We start from the raw sequence: 18,402 nt of genomic DNA on the forward strand, positions 1-18,402 counted from the left end.
GGTCAGTTTCTGAACTGCTACTGACATACTATTGTGTGTCATGCTGGTATAAGTGTATCAGGCACAGCAGTGTGGCTGGGGTTTTTGGCTGTGTCAGTTTCATGGCTAATTTGAGAGGTCTTGATTTATGGGGGGATACAAGGGAATGCCATCTCCCAGGTCAAAAATACTATACTACTGAGAATAGGAATGAATGCTGATAGTAAGAAAAAGCAAGTAGAGATTGGTGACACCAGACTCCTGTGTCTAGATTTGGTCCAAGGATTTAGTTTGAGCCAATCATTTATGGTCGCTTGACCATAGTCATAGTTCATTTGCATAGAGTTTAGCAAGATCTGTGGATCTTTAAAAAGGAAAGCCGGTGTGATTACAAACGTTAACCACTAAGAGACAAAAAAAAGGAGTTTATCATCTTTGGGGATTATCTTACGGCGACACTGCATGTAGTGTTCCTAATGTTACACCTAATTATACCACCCAAAAAAATGTCCAACCAACAGAGGTTCTGTGTCCAGAAACTGGCTGCTGATGAAGGGCTAGGGCAAGGTTGGGCAATGTGGCAAATATATAACAACACAATAGTTCATTTTCATGATGTGTGATATACATTTTTATGAGGTTTGATAAGTTGGAACAGAGAAAAAGAACCAGCAGTGCCATATTTAATTTCATATTGCCCAGCCCTAAGCTACAGAATGGCTAAAACTTATGCATTAACAGATGGGCTGCAGTCACTAACCATACACTAGCAAGACGGACATACAAAGTAGTTATTTCTAATAAAGTGGCCGCTAGGTATATACCACCAAATCATACCACCAATTTATAAAACTTAGGTCTCCTCATCCATTCAACCACTTACTCATGATCATTTTTTGAAAATATTGAGCAAACCTGTCCCATCTGTGACGTAGTACTTCACTTGTCACAAAGCAGCATTTTAATTAATGAAATATACACAGCAGAATGTGCTTCCTGAAGTAAACCAGGATCCTTCATAGTGTACAAGAAACTGCCATGAAAAACAGACCCCAGTTCAGTACAGTAGTGCTTTAGGAACGCCCTTGGGCTTCTGTGGTTAACTGCTTTATTTATTTATAGAGCATCATGTTCTTATCTACCTGCATCCATCATCCATCTCTGCCCTACATCCACAACCAGCTATTACTCTGTGCTGCCTGTTAATAATAACCATTAGGCTTGAGAAAGCTTCACTGAAGAGTGAAAATATCCCATGTTAATTTAGCTGTTTACAGTGTGGACAGTAACTGGCTGGTCCATGCAGGCTGAGCAGTGCAGTCATGCCTATCAATTTACATTACTATCACAGTACAATTCATTCCTAAAACACATGTAATCAACAGCATAATGGCATTTAAAGGAAGGTCAAGACAGTATTGGCTTAGGTTTGTATATATATTTTCAGTTTTGGTTTTGCTGGTTTGCACAATAAAAAAGCAGGTTTATATTGATATGCTGATAAAAAATATTTGTGAAGGGACATCAAAAAAAAATAAGCCTGTTAATGTTAACCTACAAAATAGATTTACTATAGTATTTAAAATTGTTTTATTTGAAAAAATATATATAAACTATGATATAAACCAAAACAGAAATTTTAATTTTACCATGATATAAATTTTTGGCCATACTGCCCACTACTAGTTCTTGTTGTCTTGTTCTTTTACTAAGTCCTTAATTAACAGTAGTTATCATTTTACTAAATTCATAGGTTGTGTCTTAACTAGTAACAACTGACTAATGCTTAACATGCATAACATGTTCAGAACCAATCTATAAACCTGCTGCAATGGAAACATGACTGAAGCTTGCACTGATATTTTTTCATGGAAAAATATCCAGTATAGAAGTAAACAATGAATACAAGTTAAACTAAATAAAACTGAAGACATTCTAGCCATTGTCTGTTTAATCTTTTATATTTCCTTGTGACAACTGAATATGCAGCATCTTTAAAAGACAATTTATGGCTGACTGATCCAACAGCAGCATAAACACTTAAAAAGGTGGTTCTTCAATTTTTTTTGCAAAAGCAGTGGTTCTATTTAGAGCCATGAGCTCTATACCTACCTCTGTTATTGTATCTACCATAAAAACAATTTTTTCTCTAAAACATTTACAAATATTGGAAATTAATACAGTTTCAATTGGTATTTGCAATGTATGGTAATAACAACATCATAATAAGAATTCCTGGTCATGTGATGTCAAAGTATGTGTCCTTTTAAAGTAAAAGTAAAGACCCTTTTTCACAAATAAATAGGTAAACACAGACTTCATATTACTGCTTTTTAGTAAAATTTAGATTGTAATTTAGATTGTAAACAATTGTAATTGTTGGAATTGTTTGAATTTAAAGTTTACTAAAAAGCAGTAATATGAAGTCTGTGTTTACCTATTTATTTGTGAAAAAGGGTCTTTTACTTTGAAAGGACAAATACTTTGACATCACATGACCAGGAATTTTTATTATGATGTTGTTATTACCATACATTGCAAATACCAATTGAAATTGTATTTATTTTATTTGTAAATATTGAGTCTTTAGATTTTATGGTGCTGTGCTACAATTTACCAAATACAACACTTTAAATATATATATATATATATATATGTATATATATATATATATATATATATGCTTGAATATTTCCATTATTTAAGCACATTTAAATAACTAAAACACATTAAAACATTTTTTATCATGCTTAAGTAATAATTCATGCAATAGAGGGTTAAAATTAGTTTGTGTGGTGCAAACCATTCTGATGTCCTATTGCACAAACCTACTTTACTACTTTACTAGCCTGTGTCTAACATTCAGAGGCTCTATAGTCATTTAATGAGAGGGGATATTTGTCAGTCTTATTGCTGACAGAAGTATCTAGAACTGGCAGCACATGCATTGAATGGAATCGGCTGATGGTGCACCAGCAAGGTGTCATGCTTATTAATATGAATGAAGCAACAATATGGACAGAATTGCATTTGTGGGAGAAGAAATGTAGGCTCATCTTAAACATCCATGCAACAGTAGACACTGAAGTCTGGTGATTGGCTGAAAGGAATCATCGGCAGACCAATCAGAGCTGCTTTGTGCCAGGTCGACCAACCATGCGGTTCATAAATGTTTCCGTGAGAAGGAGGAAAAGGCGCGTGCTGCTCTGAAAGAAAAGGGGGGAGAATTTTAAAGGCAGGATTGCTGGCTGCCTGGTGGTCTTTTACACATACACACACACACAGATATACACACACGCAAGGAGGATGGCAGTTTGTGTTAAAGACTACGACAGGAGCAGCTATTTTTACCCCATCACCACAGGAGAATACTGAGAGAGAGGCAGTGAGAGAGGGAAAGAGATGAGGAGAAGATGGCACGAGCAAGATGGCATAATGGAGGAGAGAGAGAGAGAGAGAGAGAGAGAGAGAGAGAGAGAGAGAGAGAGAGTGAGAAAGACGGAAGGAAGGAAAGAAGGAAATTGCAATACTGGATAGTGAGAATGGAAAAGAGAGAGAGAGATAGTAGGGAGGGAAGGGAAAAGATTGCAGTAATTGCAGTAGTGGGAATTTAAAAGAGAAAGACAGAAAGAAGGAATGGAAGGAAGAAAGAAGATGGAATGGAAGAGACAATAGGCACAGGGGGAGTGAGGCAGTAGAAACAAGAGCAGAAGATAAGTGTAAGTTCAGGAGATGCTGGTAGTATCTGTAGACAAGCTTTATTCCACACGCAGACCAGAGGTTCATAAACAAGTCTGTCTCAAAAACCAGCAACAAATAGAACAGACTGCTTCTGCTTTTTAGCCAGAACTACTATAAGATTCTTTTTATTTGCCAAGTAAAAGATGTACAGCAATTTTCTCTTGGCGCCAGCAGAAGTTCTAACAAAAAAAAATAGAAAAAAATCACAATACACAAAAAGTAACATACACGAGGTGCTTTAGGTAGGCCTGTCACATTACTGATCGCCTAAATGCAATTTTTTGATGACTACAGTACTTTTTCACAGTTGTTAGATTTCTACAGCAAGCAGAATGTGAATTGCAGTATGGTGAGGTAAATAAATGGAAGCAGTAAATGCATTCATTGAGATATCAGCTGGCTTATGAAAACAAAAAAATCCTGACCTCTGACTTGGTGCTCTTACATGTTTAGAGGGCAGTACTGAGTAATGTTGATATGTTTGTAAGCTATGTAGCTAATTCTAACATTTTTAGCATAGATGCTCAGAATATTTTTTTGGCATACATGTTCGCTCTCGTGTAGCTTTGCTTGGCTCTTCACTTGAATCATGACATTTTTGCTTCTGTATGCAAAGCAAAAGATAGCAGTTTATATTTTTTCCTGTTCTGAAGTCAGTGCTCAGTAAGTGTCTTATAATTATGATTACTAATTAGTTGTAGCCCCCTTGCCCACACTGAAATTCAAGGTTCGGCCCACCTTTGAATTTCATGAGTCGAATGGCATGACAAACAAGAGTGAACCTCAAACTTTTTCTTTCAATCATCAGACACTACCTTCCATCCAATTTCCTATAGTCTGCAAACAGTATTTAATTAACCTCACGAAACATGCTGAATGTTTTGCTGACCCCGCCTCTCTCTGTCCAAACAGAGTCTTCAAACGCCTCTCTATTGACCAATGCCGAGAAGATAGCCACCATCACCACCACACACACGCCTCAGAGCAGCAGCGAGCCCAGGTGAGTGACACAAACTCACACGTCAGCGCTTACACGCAAATAAATATTCATTTGCAGAACACGGAGCCTGAAACCCCTGCTGAATTTGGTTCACCCTCTTTCTGAAGCAAATCACATTGGCGTCTACAGAACAAGAAACGTAATCCACCCCACTCAATCTTTTTTGACGCACTGCTGGGGATATTTCTGTTCCATTTTGACAGGCTGACAGATCGACAGCATTAGGGTTGTGTTTGTAGTCATCCATCTTTATTCTCCCTCAGGAACAACAAATCAAAACAGGCGCCGCCCCCACCTGCAACACAAACCTCCAATCAGGTAAGAGCTGCATTCTACATATGCCACTTCGCTGTGCATGTCTTTTAGCTCTGTTTAAAGTTTCTCTGACATCTAAGCTCTCCAAAACTCCAAGAAGAGCAGCTTTTAACAGCAAAAATGTAACATTAGATATTTGAAATCCTTTTTAACCAATACATGATGTGTATGACAGTATTTTGTTTTTCTAAAGTTTGTGAGCAAGTTCAAACAAACAGCATTGCAGTATTTGAAAAGGACTCTGGAAAAACTGAGTGCATTTTTGTCAATTAAATGCCTACAAAAATAACCTGTGTACAAAGAAGAGGGAAGAGGAATTGGAAAATTGAATGGTGTAATAGGATAACATCTAGTCAGCTACGCTTGTTGTTGTTTACATGCTCTTTAAAATCGATCTGTTTTTAATGACACATGTAGTTGTTTAGTGATCTAGACAAGGCTCAGAAATGGTTTAATAACATCTCCATTCTTGCATTCCAACAGCAACCTAATGTTCCTAAACAAAGTAGAGGAAAATTACAGAACAATGTGCTCTATTCATTTTACAAAGACTGTATTTTAGATGTTTACAATCTAAAATATCTAAAATACAGCCTACAGTTTTGTATTGTGCATTCTTGTTTAAGCAGGTTGTGCTTGCATAAATTAATCTTGCCATTCATAAATTCTTAATGCCTTTTTAGATTTTTGTGGCCATAAAACGCTTTGCAAACCTTGTACACACACCATGATATAACATTAGAGCGAACAACGACACAGCAAGTAATGTAGCTAAGGTTAGCTCGGTAGTGGGTTAGCAAAATATCGCTACAGTTGCTGCTGTGAAGCTAACCAGTTGCTATTATAAACATAAGTTTCTGTGAAACAGCAAAAATGAGTTAATGTTACCCACCTGTCCAGCAGGAGCAACCCACTCATCCCTTTCTGTGCATTTCAACGCTCAGTGAAGCTAAAGTCAGCTTCTTTTTCACCAGCTTCTTATTCGAATGTTCCCGTTCCACCTTAAATTGTGCATGCCCTGCTGTGCAGGTGGTCACTATCTAGGGAGGGCAAAACAAAGCATGGGAAGGGCTGACGTGTTCACAGGGCGGGACTAACATGCATGCGAGCCGCTATGAAAACAAAAAACAGAGAAGCTCAGATTACAGCACACACAGAGGAGGCATGACTTCATTCTCTGCTCAGGATGCCATATTGCTGTATTGTTGTTATTTAAAATTAAGTGGAGTTATGTGTGCATCACTAAGTAGGGCTACCAGAGCAGGTTGCGCTCTTGCACCTTCATGCATAAAATTTAAAACGAGCCTCAAATTGAAAGAAAAACTTGCATATTCAATTATCAGTTGTTTATTACAAATAACTTTTTAACTTGTATGTCTTTAGCATGTATGTCTTTGTTGGTTGGTGGTTGACCAGTTAATCATTAGGATTTGAAGGCTCCAAAAAATGACTTAAATCAGTAAAGGTTTAGCTGAATGGTCTTAAAATTATATCATATTATATGAATTTTAGAGGCTGTTCTGATGAGTCACGCTGAGTTTGTGTCAGCACTGTTTGTAAAACCTGCCTTATCTTGGACTCCGTGCATTTGAACACAGTATGTGAATCTGGGTCACAGAACAAAAACCTGTAGTGGTTGATGTAGTTGGGTACAGAGTTACAGTGTGTCAGCTGTAGAAATGAATTCTGCCCATGTTCTTGGCTGTGTTGAGTCACACTTAAACATTCATGACCAGAGTTCCACCGGAGTGATCGATTGTATTCTTTTTAAGAGCCAGCCCTTAATGACATCTGGACTCTAGCTTTCCAGGCTCAATGAAAGTTTAAAGTGGAGTGTGAAATGTATTACACTTCAGTCAGTCTGTTGATTTCAACTAGTGAGAACTGAATTAAGATTCTGCGGTTTCCTTCAGTCTTCCTCCTATAGAGAAGATACTTGACCTTGCCTACAAGGTGTAATTTTGAAGTGTTCCTCTAGCTGTGCTGTTGAAATTGCATCCATAGTTTCTAATGTGTTTCTTCACTTTTCTGTTAACTTTTTGTTTGTTTCTGTGTGTGTGTGTAAATGCAGGATGCTGAGTTTTACTCTGTGGATCTGGAGAGAGACAGTAAAGGCTTTGGCTTCAGTCTGCGAGGAGGGAAGGAGTATAACATGGACTTGTACGTGCTGAGACTGGCAGAAGACGGAGCTGCAGTGAGGAATGGCAAGATGAGGGTAAGACAGGATTTCACACTGAGCTGCACAAGGCCATGTTCAAAAGGATGTTTTGGTGTCCATCAACAGTGCACCTCTTACCACTGAATTCAACAAGAACAACACGCTGACGGGCAGCAGACACCAACAATAATGGCAATGTGTGAAAATACTTGAAAAAGTTCAGCAGAGTTATGCCATAACTTTTGCACAGGCCACATTTTATGTACAGTGTTTTAAATTCAGCACATAAACCAGAATTATGCATTAAAATGTGCAGAAGTGTTTCCTCAGAGAGGATATATGAACTTATTTTCACTTAGAAGAAAATCAACGAGGGACACTCAAACCTTTGCACACAGCTAACAGCTTTTCCCTTCCTTCTCTGTAGAAAAACAGAAGTTTTTATTAAATGCATTCATCAAGTTTGAAATGTTCCCACTCACTTTACTCCCGACCCAGTGAGAAAAACACTGATCTCTGCTCACATGCAGCAATTGAGCAACACTTAACAATGCATTTTCGGGACAGATAACTAAAATGCCCTGAGAGATGGACCTCTCTCCATGAGTACTCTCCAGTAATCTTCCCCCAGAGGAAAAAAAAATCTTTCTTAAGGTTGTCTCAGAGAAACAAAGCAGATCTCAGTATTATATTAATGAAGGATCACTGATTTCTGAATTGTTCTCCTAAACCCCCCTTAGGAGAAAAGAGGAGATTAACATCAGCATTTCACTGTGAGAAGTTCTGGTGATAAATGAGATAAACATGAAAGGAGCAGGGGGCGGGGGGGGGTGCAGTGGTCAAGCTCAGCTGTAGTAGCACTGAGCAGCAGCCCAGGTCAATATTCATGCATCTTTTCTTCAAGATCACTGTTGCCATGTTTGTTACTGCTTTGGTTGCTCACTCTTCACTCCCTGAGAGTTTTCTGTCGCACTAGCATTGGCTACTGCCCATCACTGTTCCTACTATTTGTCATTGAGGCGCACATGCTTGAAAATATCACCGCAGAGTGGGAAAATCATGCTGTTGAACTGTTCACACTACAAACTGTAGTCACAGGTGCACTTAGTGGTTTGTTGCAGATCCCAAAAATTGATCTGTGACCTGATAGTCAAGCTAAAATAGAACAGTGTGTGCAGTGTCCACGAGCTGAATTGAAATTGCTGTTATCGTCATGCTCGTCTGAGTTTATTAATCACATATTCTCTTAGAAATAAAATCCAGCATCTACTATTTAACAGTGTGGGTGGAGAAATGTAATACACATACTTCATCTGTACATGCTATCTGTACAGCAGCCTTTGCCCTGTTTTTCATGAGTCTTTCTTCCTTCTGTTTACACATTTGAGAGTGAGCCAATTATGTTCAACAGTGGGAATAACATGCATTAATACTGTCATGTTAATTAATCATTTACACCAGTGGTCTCCAACCTGTAACTTGGTAGTTGCCAGAGTAGTGAGTAGAGCATTTTCTAGGCTGAAGAAAGAAATACATTGGATTTACCTGTGTATCATTTCCACATGAGTAAAATATATTAAGCCAACACAGTTTTGTCTTTCAGTTTACTCACTTTTGGCAGTAGTTGTGTTGACATAATGTATTTTTAACCATGTGGAAGTCAGTCACACATTTAAATTAGGTCAATTTAATGCATTATTTTTTAATTATACAACATTTGTATACTACAATATAAACCATTTAGACCATATTAACCCATTAAAGGGGAATTCCACAGATTTTTTAGTTGTGAGATGCAAACAGAACACCTTTCTAGAGGAACGTTTCAGGTTAGAATTGTCAAGAATTTTGGCGATAGGATCCAGACATCTGACTTGTTTAATGCCAGTGAGCTTACAGAAAGTTATTATATGAAAGAAATGATTAGTCTGTGAAATTGATAAAACTCATTTTGCAGGCTATTTAACTGTTATTAAAACTTAGGTGGGTTCACTGGTGGTTTTGGATAGAAAATGAAATGTCTATATTTGTGCTGTGGGCATCTCGATCCCTGGTTCCTATCACCACCACTGCAAATAAAATCAGAGTCAATAAGTTTCACCGTTTCACATCAAACCACTCATCAAACTTCAAATGATTTAGTTATGCAGAGTTTTTTTTTTAAATCACTGGAATTCCCCTGTAAGTTCCAGAGCACCGTCAGAATGCTCAATGTACCCAGTGGTGTTTGGAGAGAACTAGTGTTTAATGATTTATTACTGCGCACCTTGCGAAAAGTTTCAGCTTCCAATTGCACCTCACCCCCCAGAAAAGCTGTGATTTACAGTATGGATTCAATCTTCTCGCTTTCAGGTAGGAGACGAGATTTTGGAGATTAATGGAGAGAGCACTAAGAATATGAAGCATTCCCGTGCCATCGAGCTCATCAAGAACGGCGGCCGACGGGCGAGACTCGTCTTGAAGAGAGGAGATGGCTCTGTGCCAGAATATGGTGGGTACAGCTAGACCTTCATATCTCCTCTATTGTATCAGTTTATAAAGATCATCTGCTCTCGAATTTCTCTATTCTACCTCACATCATGATTTCCTAATATCTCCTATACTGAGCTGTTCTCCTTTCTGTCAGAGCCCTAATGTTTTGCTGTTTTTAATCCTTATTTTCAACATTCGTTTAAGACTTGGGCTATTTTATGCGAACAATCTTCAGACGACTCTGGTGTAAATAAGTCTAAAAATGAACGTCTCTCCTTTCTCTGTCCATGCTGACGATCTAAACATCTCTCTCCTCTCTTTATTTTCTGTTCTTGTTTTTATCTCTCTCTTTCTCTTTCCTGGTGGGCTCTTGCTCATCCTGCCTCAGCGATGATGGCTCCCCATCTCGCTGCTTGTCTAAGGAATGATAAGTTGGGAGAGCCTTGCTTCTACCTAATGGGCCAAAACCAAACCACGGTTTGTAGAGCGTCATTCGTATTTGTGAATTCTCCCTAAGCCCTGTTAAAGCCTGTGAACTTTGCTCACACCATCCCAGACCCACTCCTTGCTACCTCACCTCTGCTACGCTTTCATCACGCCACTGTGAATCCACGTTACTCATAGTACACTGCGCTGACTCTGAACCTGCACCGGGATCCATGAAGAAGCATGGATCTGTACCCTTACACTTAAGAGTCTCACCTCAGATGTGCATGTTACTGAAACGCTTGAGCGCGACTGGTGAAGATGTGGTTGATGTTGTCAGTTTGTTGCTGTGCTCCTCTTTCAGACTGTTGTCTTCTGTTACATGGCTTGTGTAACAACTTTGTTGACGTACGTTTATGTAAGTACTGTATGTATGACACATACAGTAGCCTAACAGCTTATATGAACGACTTAGACCTTCTTTATAATCCTGTGTAATCTTGTCACCACACATTACGCTAACTAGTTAGCTACTTTAGTGAACTTAAAGGGGCATTCCAGTCAAAATGAAAAATAGAACCATTGCTACATCTGTTCTAAACATGCTCACTTGTCTCCTACTGTGGTGCAATGATAGTCCTGAAAGTGAGATTTTCCCAGGAAAACCCCCTTCTGATGTCTTGAAGGTGGAAGGGAACTTTTAAAAAACAAGTGCTTTGAGTTGGATGTCAATCTGCTTTAATTATTTTTGCCACTATCTGACAAATGCAGAAGGAAGTGTGATAGCTAACGTTACTGCTAGGAAGCTGAGTGTGACGTCTGTATACATTAGCCTCTACCTCAGTGAGTTTCTTCATTTCAAGTTAGGGGGATTCCCAATGGTTGTATAATGTAGTTATAAAGTAAAACAGAAAAAGGATACAAAATTGTGAATTCTGTCAAACCATTGAGGCTGAGGGATCCAATGCTATACAGAATATTACATAACATGACAACATTAAATATCTAGGCTGGAATACCCCTTTAGCAGTTCACAGTCATAGATGTGTAAAAGCCCCATGTCCATGCCTAATTTTTCCATGTTGAAACTGCCCATGTATAGCTTTATTTTTATTATAAGTAGTTTGCTAATTTAACACCTTAAACTCAGGCATACTATTCAGTTATTAGTCAGTTTTATTATCCAGAAACTACAGTAAATTATTCACTAATTATAAGGCTTATAAATAAAGTGTGTAGTTAAAGTCTTGAAGGGGTTAAAGCGGTTTAAGGGGACAAACCATTTTGACTGACAGCTTTAAGCCCCATCAATGAAGCTACTATGAGCGTGACTGTAGATGTTAAGTGTACATCTACATGTACTTTTTAGTCCACATTCTTGTAAAATGCAGACCTTGATCTTTAATCATTAAGAGCAAAAGTGCTTATTTCATTTCAGACAACTAGACCACCAGGCTGAACTGTAAGCATGTTATGTGGCAATGTGGCTGTATAGAGTTTTTCCACCAGACAGTGCAGCACAGCACGGAATGCAGCTAATCCAAATCCAGAACCTGCTTGAGTACCTGTGTCCATTTCTTGTTATATTATGGTTTTCATGAAAGTAGGATGAGTTCTTAGGAGGTTCTGTTGGGAAGGCAGGATTTCCCGCTTGACACTTGTGTTAATAGGAAACACAAACAACAGTAGCAACAGTGGAGGAGTTTCAAGCTCTAAATAACCTTTAACTGTGTTTGGTTTTATCTGAAGAGTCACAGACAAATTTGGACTAGCTATTTTTTTAACTGTAGTAGTCCTTGGCAATATATAATCTATACTGGTGAATATCAATATACAATTTTGTATTTACATACTGTAATAATACTGTAATTATGGTGTTCAAGTCGTGAGGCACATTGTTTTTAGTTTTTAAATGTTGTGCCTTTTACACATGATATGAAGGACCAGAAGGTTTAACAGGAATTCTAATTTTTCTAAATTTCTGCATAATTAAACCTTTACGATGTAAACAAAGTCATTGACAGTGGTTTAATGTGAAATGCACTTTAACTGCAATGTATGTAAGTCCATAAAAATACAAAATAGTAAGTATTCTTTTTGGAAATGTGCTCTTCTGAAAATGTCCAATAAAAACAAGCTGTGTCAGGTTTGTAAGGCATTCTTTTTAGCATACAGTAGCAGTGTAAGCCATTAACTTATTATTAAGATTACAATATTAATGTAAGCTTAAATTTGATAACATGATATATTCTGGAAAAAAATGAGATGCTGAATTGGATCAATATAAATTGTAAATAAACGCAACTCAATTGCAGCTATCTGATTTGGTGATGACATTTGACGACTACTTGACTATTACAGTTGATCAGTCAATGGTCAGCACTGTTTCTAGGACCACTCATATGCCTTGCTTTGGACCGCCAGCCATCCTGTTAAGTAGGGTAACCAAATTCAACTTGACAACAAAATGCGTGATTACAGGTTCGTAACCGTACCACACTGTCTGATGGAAAGTGCTAATAGAGACTGTTTTTAAATGTGTGTCTTGCCTGCCAATATAGGGTGTTAGATCTAGGTAATAACTTAGCAACCTAGGAACCAGTTAATAATATGAAGGCTACATGACAGTTGGCATAAGTTCTTCTGTTGTTCTTATGGGTTCGTCCACCACTGGCACATATGTAGATGAATACATGAATGCATGTATGAAGTCCAGTGTGGAGGAAAAAAAAGCATTTGTGTTGTTTATGTGAGAAAGAAGGCTTTGCTCAGTGCATGTTCCTGTATTGCATGGACCCTCTGTTATTTGTCTGTGACAGATTTGTGAAAGGAAATTTACTTTGTTTTTCGACGTTTGACGTTTAAAAATGATATCACTTGTGTTACTGGAGCACTAGTTTAGCCAAATTCTAACAACCCTCTGGTGTGCTACCAAGTTATGCTTTTGTAACAGAGTAACACCAGAGGCAACTGTAACGCCTAATGTAGTCCAAATGTATCTTGTTTTAAGCATGTATGACCAATTAGACATTTCTTCTTTTGTCAAAATGATCTTTGCATTTCATGCTAGTTGATTGACTAGCTGTTATTGAGAATATGTATACATGTTTATGAGTACTTTGGTTGTTTTGGACAAGGTTGTTCATGCTTACAACATGTAGTACAACTTTTTTATAGGCTTTGGTAAAGACGAGTCACTACCACTACTAACTAAGTAATTTACTCCTAAAGATTGTATCAAGACAATGTTTTTCAACTTTCTCCATGATTCTTTCCAGACGGGCCCAATGACGGGTACCCTGCCCCACCCGGGCCACAAAATCTTTCGGAAATGAGATCCCTGCCGTCCAACGGCCGATTTCACCTCTCATCGGAGTCCAGCTACACATCAGAATACCATCCACCACCCTGGCCCCAGGAGCAGCGGCTGAGAGAGCGAGAACGAGAGAGGGATCGAGGGAGGGAGGAATATAAAGACTACGCCCATTATCCCAAAGCCCCCCACCACCTCCACCACCACCACACCTGGAATAACAGCAACCACTCCGGCCCCCGCGCCCACTCACCCTCCCCTTCTCCCGAAAACGACAAAAAGAACTTGCGCCGCAAAGTCAAGAAATCGGAGTCAGAAAGCGGCATCGCCAAACTCTTCAAGACGCTGAGGAAGGAGGGCGGCTTTGGGAAGAAGTCCTCTGACCGGGACCTTCGGGGGAGAGGCCATGAACACTCCCCAGAAAGGGGGAGCCAAAGCAGGCCTCAGACACGCCGTGGCTCTCTGGACCGTTCCCCCAGCCGCAAGCGCAACTCCTCTCCGGACCGCCGCAGGGCCAAGTCCATGGACCGGCGGGCAGACCGCTGGCAGCGCGACTATTCTCCGGACTCTCGCGCGCCCAGCCAAGTCCTGCTGCGACAGGCCGCCACGCCCGACAGGCATTTGCGTCCCCAGAGGGAGCCTCACACACCGGGCAGGAATTACCTACGGGAGGAGGGTTACCTCTCTTCCACTCCGGACAGATCCAACAACGCCCAGGCACTGTCGCTGGCCCGCGGCCGCACGCCTGAACGAGGCCTGAAAAACGGCAACGTGCTGCGGGACGTTTCTCCCTCCAGCCGCGGTGACAGTATTAGCAACGGCACGCCGGAGAGACGCTACCGGAGGGAGTCAGACAGCAGCAGTAACAGCAGTTTCCTGGAGGAAGCCGCCACCCCCCGGCTGAAGGACTACTACAACGCGCTGAAGGCCAACGGCGCAAACGGGACCAATGCGGGCAGAGCTCCTACCCAGCACCCTCAGTCCAAGAGGCGGCTTTACAAAGAAAACCACACGGACCTCAGCATTTGAGCGCGGGGAAGCCACAAGACTCCACCCACACACGAGCACTCGCAGAGCTGGACGACTGACGACATCACACCTTTTTAAACGAGCTGATGGGTTGAATGGTTGATTGATTGATTGAATGAGTGATTGGTTGACTGACTGATTGATTGATTGATTGATTGCACATTTTCCAAGCCAGAGATTCCCACAATTCAGCCACAAACACAGCAGCGGAACAATCTTGCGCCTACTTTATTCATTTTGTTCGTTTTTTTTATATCTCTACAGTGTTGTGCTGATCGGAGAGTGAGGTTTGTGCGAATCCATGTCTCAGTTCAGTTGAGAGATCTAGGTTTTTTGTTTGTTTGTTTTTTTTTTTAAATCTTCCTCTCCCCACTCTCTTTCGATTTCCTCAACATGCACCAGAAAAACTGTGTGAAGACGATGCTCAACTTTTTTTGGACTGTTTATTGTTTTATTTGATTTTTTTTGCGTGCTGTGTGTCCCCGATTCCTCAAAGCTGCGTTTTTTGCAGACCAGAGCACAAGCCTTGAGTGTTTGTTTGTACATTTTCTGGATGAATACATGTGTTTACATATGTGCGTGATCATCTCAAGTGAAGGCAAAATTAAAAAAAAACACAAATTATGATGCTACTGTCTGATGAAGTAATATATTTAAAGTGTATTTATTTTGACGAATTGGCACATAAAGGAAGTCGACAGGACGCTTGTCGTGGTTTCTCCTCCCTAAATGAAATTGGATGCTTGATCCTGATCTGCTGTATATGATTATCGTATTGAATTTTCTTGCGCAAAATGCTGTGGACTGCTGCACAAGGGCAGAGCGCTCCTCTTCCCAGACTTCCCCACCAGACAAAAAACGGCAGGTTTCGAATCCATTATGTTATTCAGAAAGTATTGAACCAGACGATATTCATCAGTAATCACCACAGGAACAATTGGAAAGAGATCGTATCTGGGGTAGCTAAAGAAATTACCCATCATCCTGAAGGTCTGGTCTACAAGTCTGAAAGAACAGAATACAGAACTGACAGGATTAACAGCTGACAGAGCTTGACCTGAGTAAATGACGCCTGTGTGTTCAGGCCCCAAGGAAGTAATTTTGTGGTCGTCCATTGTTTTTCAAGCCTTGACAAAGATTTCTTAGTGTCTCTAGACTCCCTTTAGCACTTTTAAATCAGTGCTGGCCTGAAAAATAACTAGAGCCTGCCATAGACGATACGTAACAGAAGCCTGAACCACGGCAGATGATCTGGTACAATCTGTTCAACTGAGCCATTGTGTGTCTTTGCACTGGAGAATGATTAAGGCTAAACTATGCGTGTTTCGTATGAATGTGTTTTAATGTTTTTTTTTTTTCGTTTTTTTTCGCGTGTATGTGCCTGTGTATATGACGTTGAACCAACATGAAGCGATCTCTAAGCACGATGGCAAAGCAGAGTAAGTTTTCATCATCGTCTTCATAGTACTGTATCGAACCAATAACCTGTCAGCCACCATCTCGTGTACAGACTTTTACTACTGTATGTAATTACTAGCAACCTGCGGAAGAGAGGAGACCGTTGCCTTTTTCTTGTACAAAAGAGAATTTATGAGAGACCTTCGCCTTGAGGAACACGATACGGTGTGTTTATACTCCTCAGGTGGAGGCTGTGAGTCATAGATAATATGTGTAATTTATACTCCAAATCAGGCATGTGTAAAGATGTTTGAAAACCAGAGAGGACCGAACGTTGATCCGTTTTCTCGGGGCCGGGGAAGAGAATGGGGTTGATCTGACCTTTCTTGGGGAGGGGGTTGAATATCTCTCGTGATGCATAGCCTGCCTTTTTATTATGGAGCACTTGTATACTGTCTGTGGTCTCTCTGCAATGTTATCTGGACTTAAATGCTTTTTCTGTGTCGATGAAAAGCAGTACATGTATATGGGCCAATCTTTTTTATGAAACACTATGCATATATAGATACAACATTGTCCATAGCTTTATTTGACTCATGAAGCTATACATAACATTAGTCTAAGTACAAGTAGATGTTGACTTATCCAGTAAAGCTTTTTTTTCTCCTTCAGATGAATCGCAATGTATATGTAGCTATCAAAAAGAAGTCTGTGAATGCTATTTTTATTATCAAATAAAGTTTTCCATACAAATTCACAAATTCTCTGTACCTGGTTTTGATTTCTTTGTGGAGAATTCATGTTTGTAATGAGGGTTTTATGCACTGTGTTGTATAGACTGACCAACCACTACATTAAGTACCTTATATCTGCACTCTCTCCATTTTATCAGCTCCACTTACTATATAGGTGCACTTTGTAGTTCTACAATTACAGAGTATAGTCCATCTGTTTCTCTGTATACTTTGTTATCAGCTTTTTACCTGTGTTTTAACAGTCAAGACCCCCACAGGACCACCACAGAGCACAGGTATTATTTGGGTGGTGGATCATTCTCAGCACTGCAGTAACACTGATGTGGTGGTGGGGTGTTAGTGTGTGTTGCGCCGGTACCAGTGGATCAGACACAGCAGTGTACCTTGTAAATGTAAAGTCAGAGACAGTAGCTCATTTGCTGCTGCACAGTTTGTGCCAGTTATCCTCCAGTCCTTTATCAGTGGTCACAGGACACTGTTGGCTGGATATTTTTGGTTGGTGGACTATTCTCAGTCCAGCAGTGACCTTGAGGTGTTTACAAACTCCAATCATACCAGCGCAACATACACTAACACATAGATTTGTTAAATGCCATTATCAGCACACCTGATTTAACATAACGTTTTGATTAGCCAGAACAGGTTCTGAATGAAAACACCAAGTAATGTTGGGTTTCCTCAAGGGACGTTGGGCCCTAAGAAGCTGCTTATGTCGCTCATTAGATAGAGCAGTGGTTTTTGCACTGAACTCTCAAATGTGCATTCGTCTTTGTAATGAGGGGTTCATGCACTGCAGCCCTACTATGATATCCCTCTTTACTGTTCTTGCGGAGACAGTCTGGTCACAGTCTGCACTGACATTCTCAGTCACCTGAGTACCAGCTGCTCTACTGTTTTTCCATACATATCGCACTAATGCACGCGCGTCACACATTATGACACAAAAATGTTTATAACAATGACAGAAGATCTATTTACTGTATCAGTTTACAGTAAAACTAATAATAGAAGTAGAAATATGAAGTGTAAGAGCACTTCACTTCCCTTTTGCAGTGCTGTGCAGGCTGCCCCTTTATAAACAGTTGAATTTGAATTGGCTGCTGGACTGCAGCTGGCCTGCTGAAGCTCATAAGAAAGTGACATGCGTAAACATATCACAAGGTTAATCACGTTGCCTTGTATGAGAGTGACATCATCATTAGGCAAACGCTCCCACGACAGACTGCGGCCGGCTGACCTTGATGGGTGGTTGCCATGGAGACTGAGTGAGATGTATTCTCAAGCACTTTTGTGGAATCTGAAGGCAAACGCTACTCACCAAGTAATCAGTATTCATGTGGAGTGATGTATTGGGTTAGTGGAACTGTAATAGTTTTTCATAATAAATGACAAGCATAACTGAAACGCATATTAGAACAACACAACAAAGACTGACTACTAAATTATTAACTGTCCAATCAGCATGTTATTATTTAAGACCGCCTGTACAAAGATTTTTCCATAAACTGGAGTTTTATACTTGGCAGGTTTCATCTGGTTTCAAAGCCAGATTCCTCCTATGCATGTAGTTCAGCAGAGCATCACAGTGATGCAGTAAATGTGTTACGAATTAAATGTGTTTCGAATTAAAGATGACTTGTTCTTACCTTACATGTGTGTGATGTCACATGTCCTGCCTTGTGTCACTGCTGTGTGTTAAGGGCTGTATGATGACATGACATGTCCTTAAAGTACGTGATGTCACTAAAATAAGTTAGTATGTGTTCGATGACAGGACGACATCATATGCTTTCCACTGGCTTGATTTCAGGTTTTT

At 39.9% G+C, this 18,402-nt stretch overlaps 1 protein-coding gene across 1 annotated transcript in view; it reads left to right on the forward strand.

Moving 5' to 3' along the window:
* Positions 1 to 16,592, forward strand: part of LOC118813393 (membrane-associated guanylate kinase, WW and PDZ domain-containing protein 1-like) — a 195,164-nt gene extending 178,572 nt beyond the window's left edge. The window contains 5 exon segments of the mRNA XM_036578708.1: positions 4,633 to 4,720; positions 4,984 to 5,038; positions 7,107 to 7,250; positions 9,546 to 9,684; positions 13,370 to 16,592. Of these exon segments, the coding sequence (XP_036434601.1) occupies positions 4,633 to 4,720; positions 4,984 to 5,038; positions 7,107 to 7,250; positions 9,546 to 9,684; positions 13,370 to 14,433 (1,490 nt within the window). The 3' untranslated portion in view covers positions 14,434 to 16,592.
* Positions 16,593 to 18,402: the final 1,810 nt, after the last annotated feature.

Source organism: Colossoma macropomum, unplaced genomic scaffold, assembly GCF_904425465.1.
Source record: "Colossoma macropomum unplaced genomic scaffold, Colossoma_macropomum, whole genome shotgun sequence".
NCBI lineage: Eukaryota > Metazoa > Chordata > Actinopteri > Characiformes > Serrasalmidae > Colossoma > Colossoma macropomum.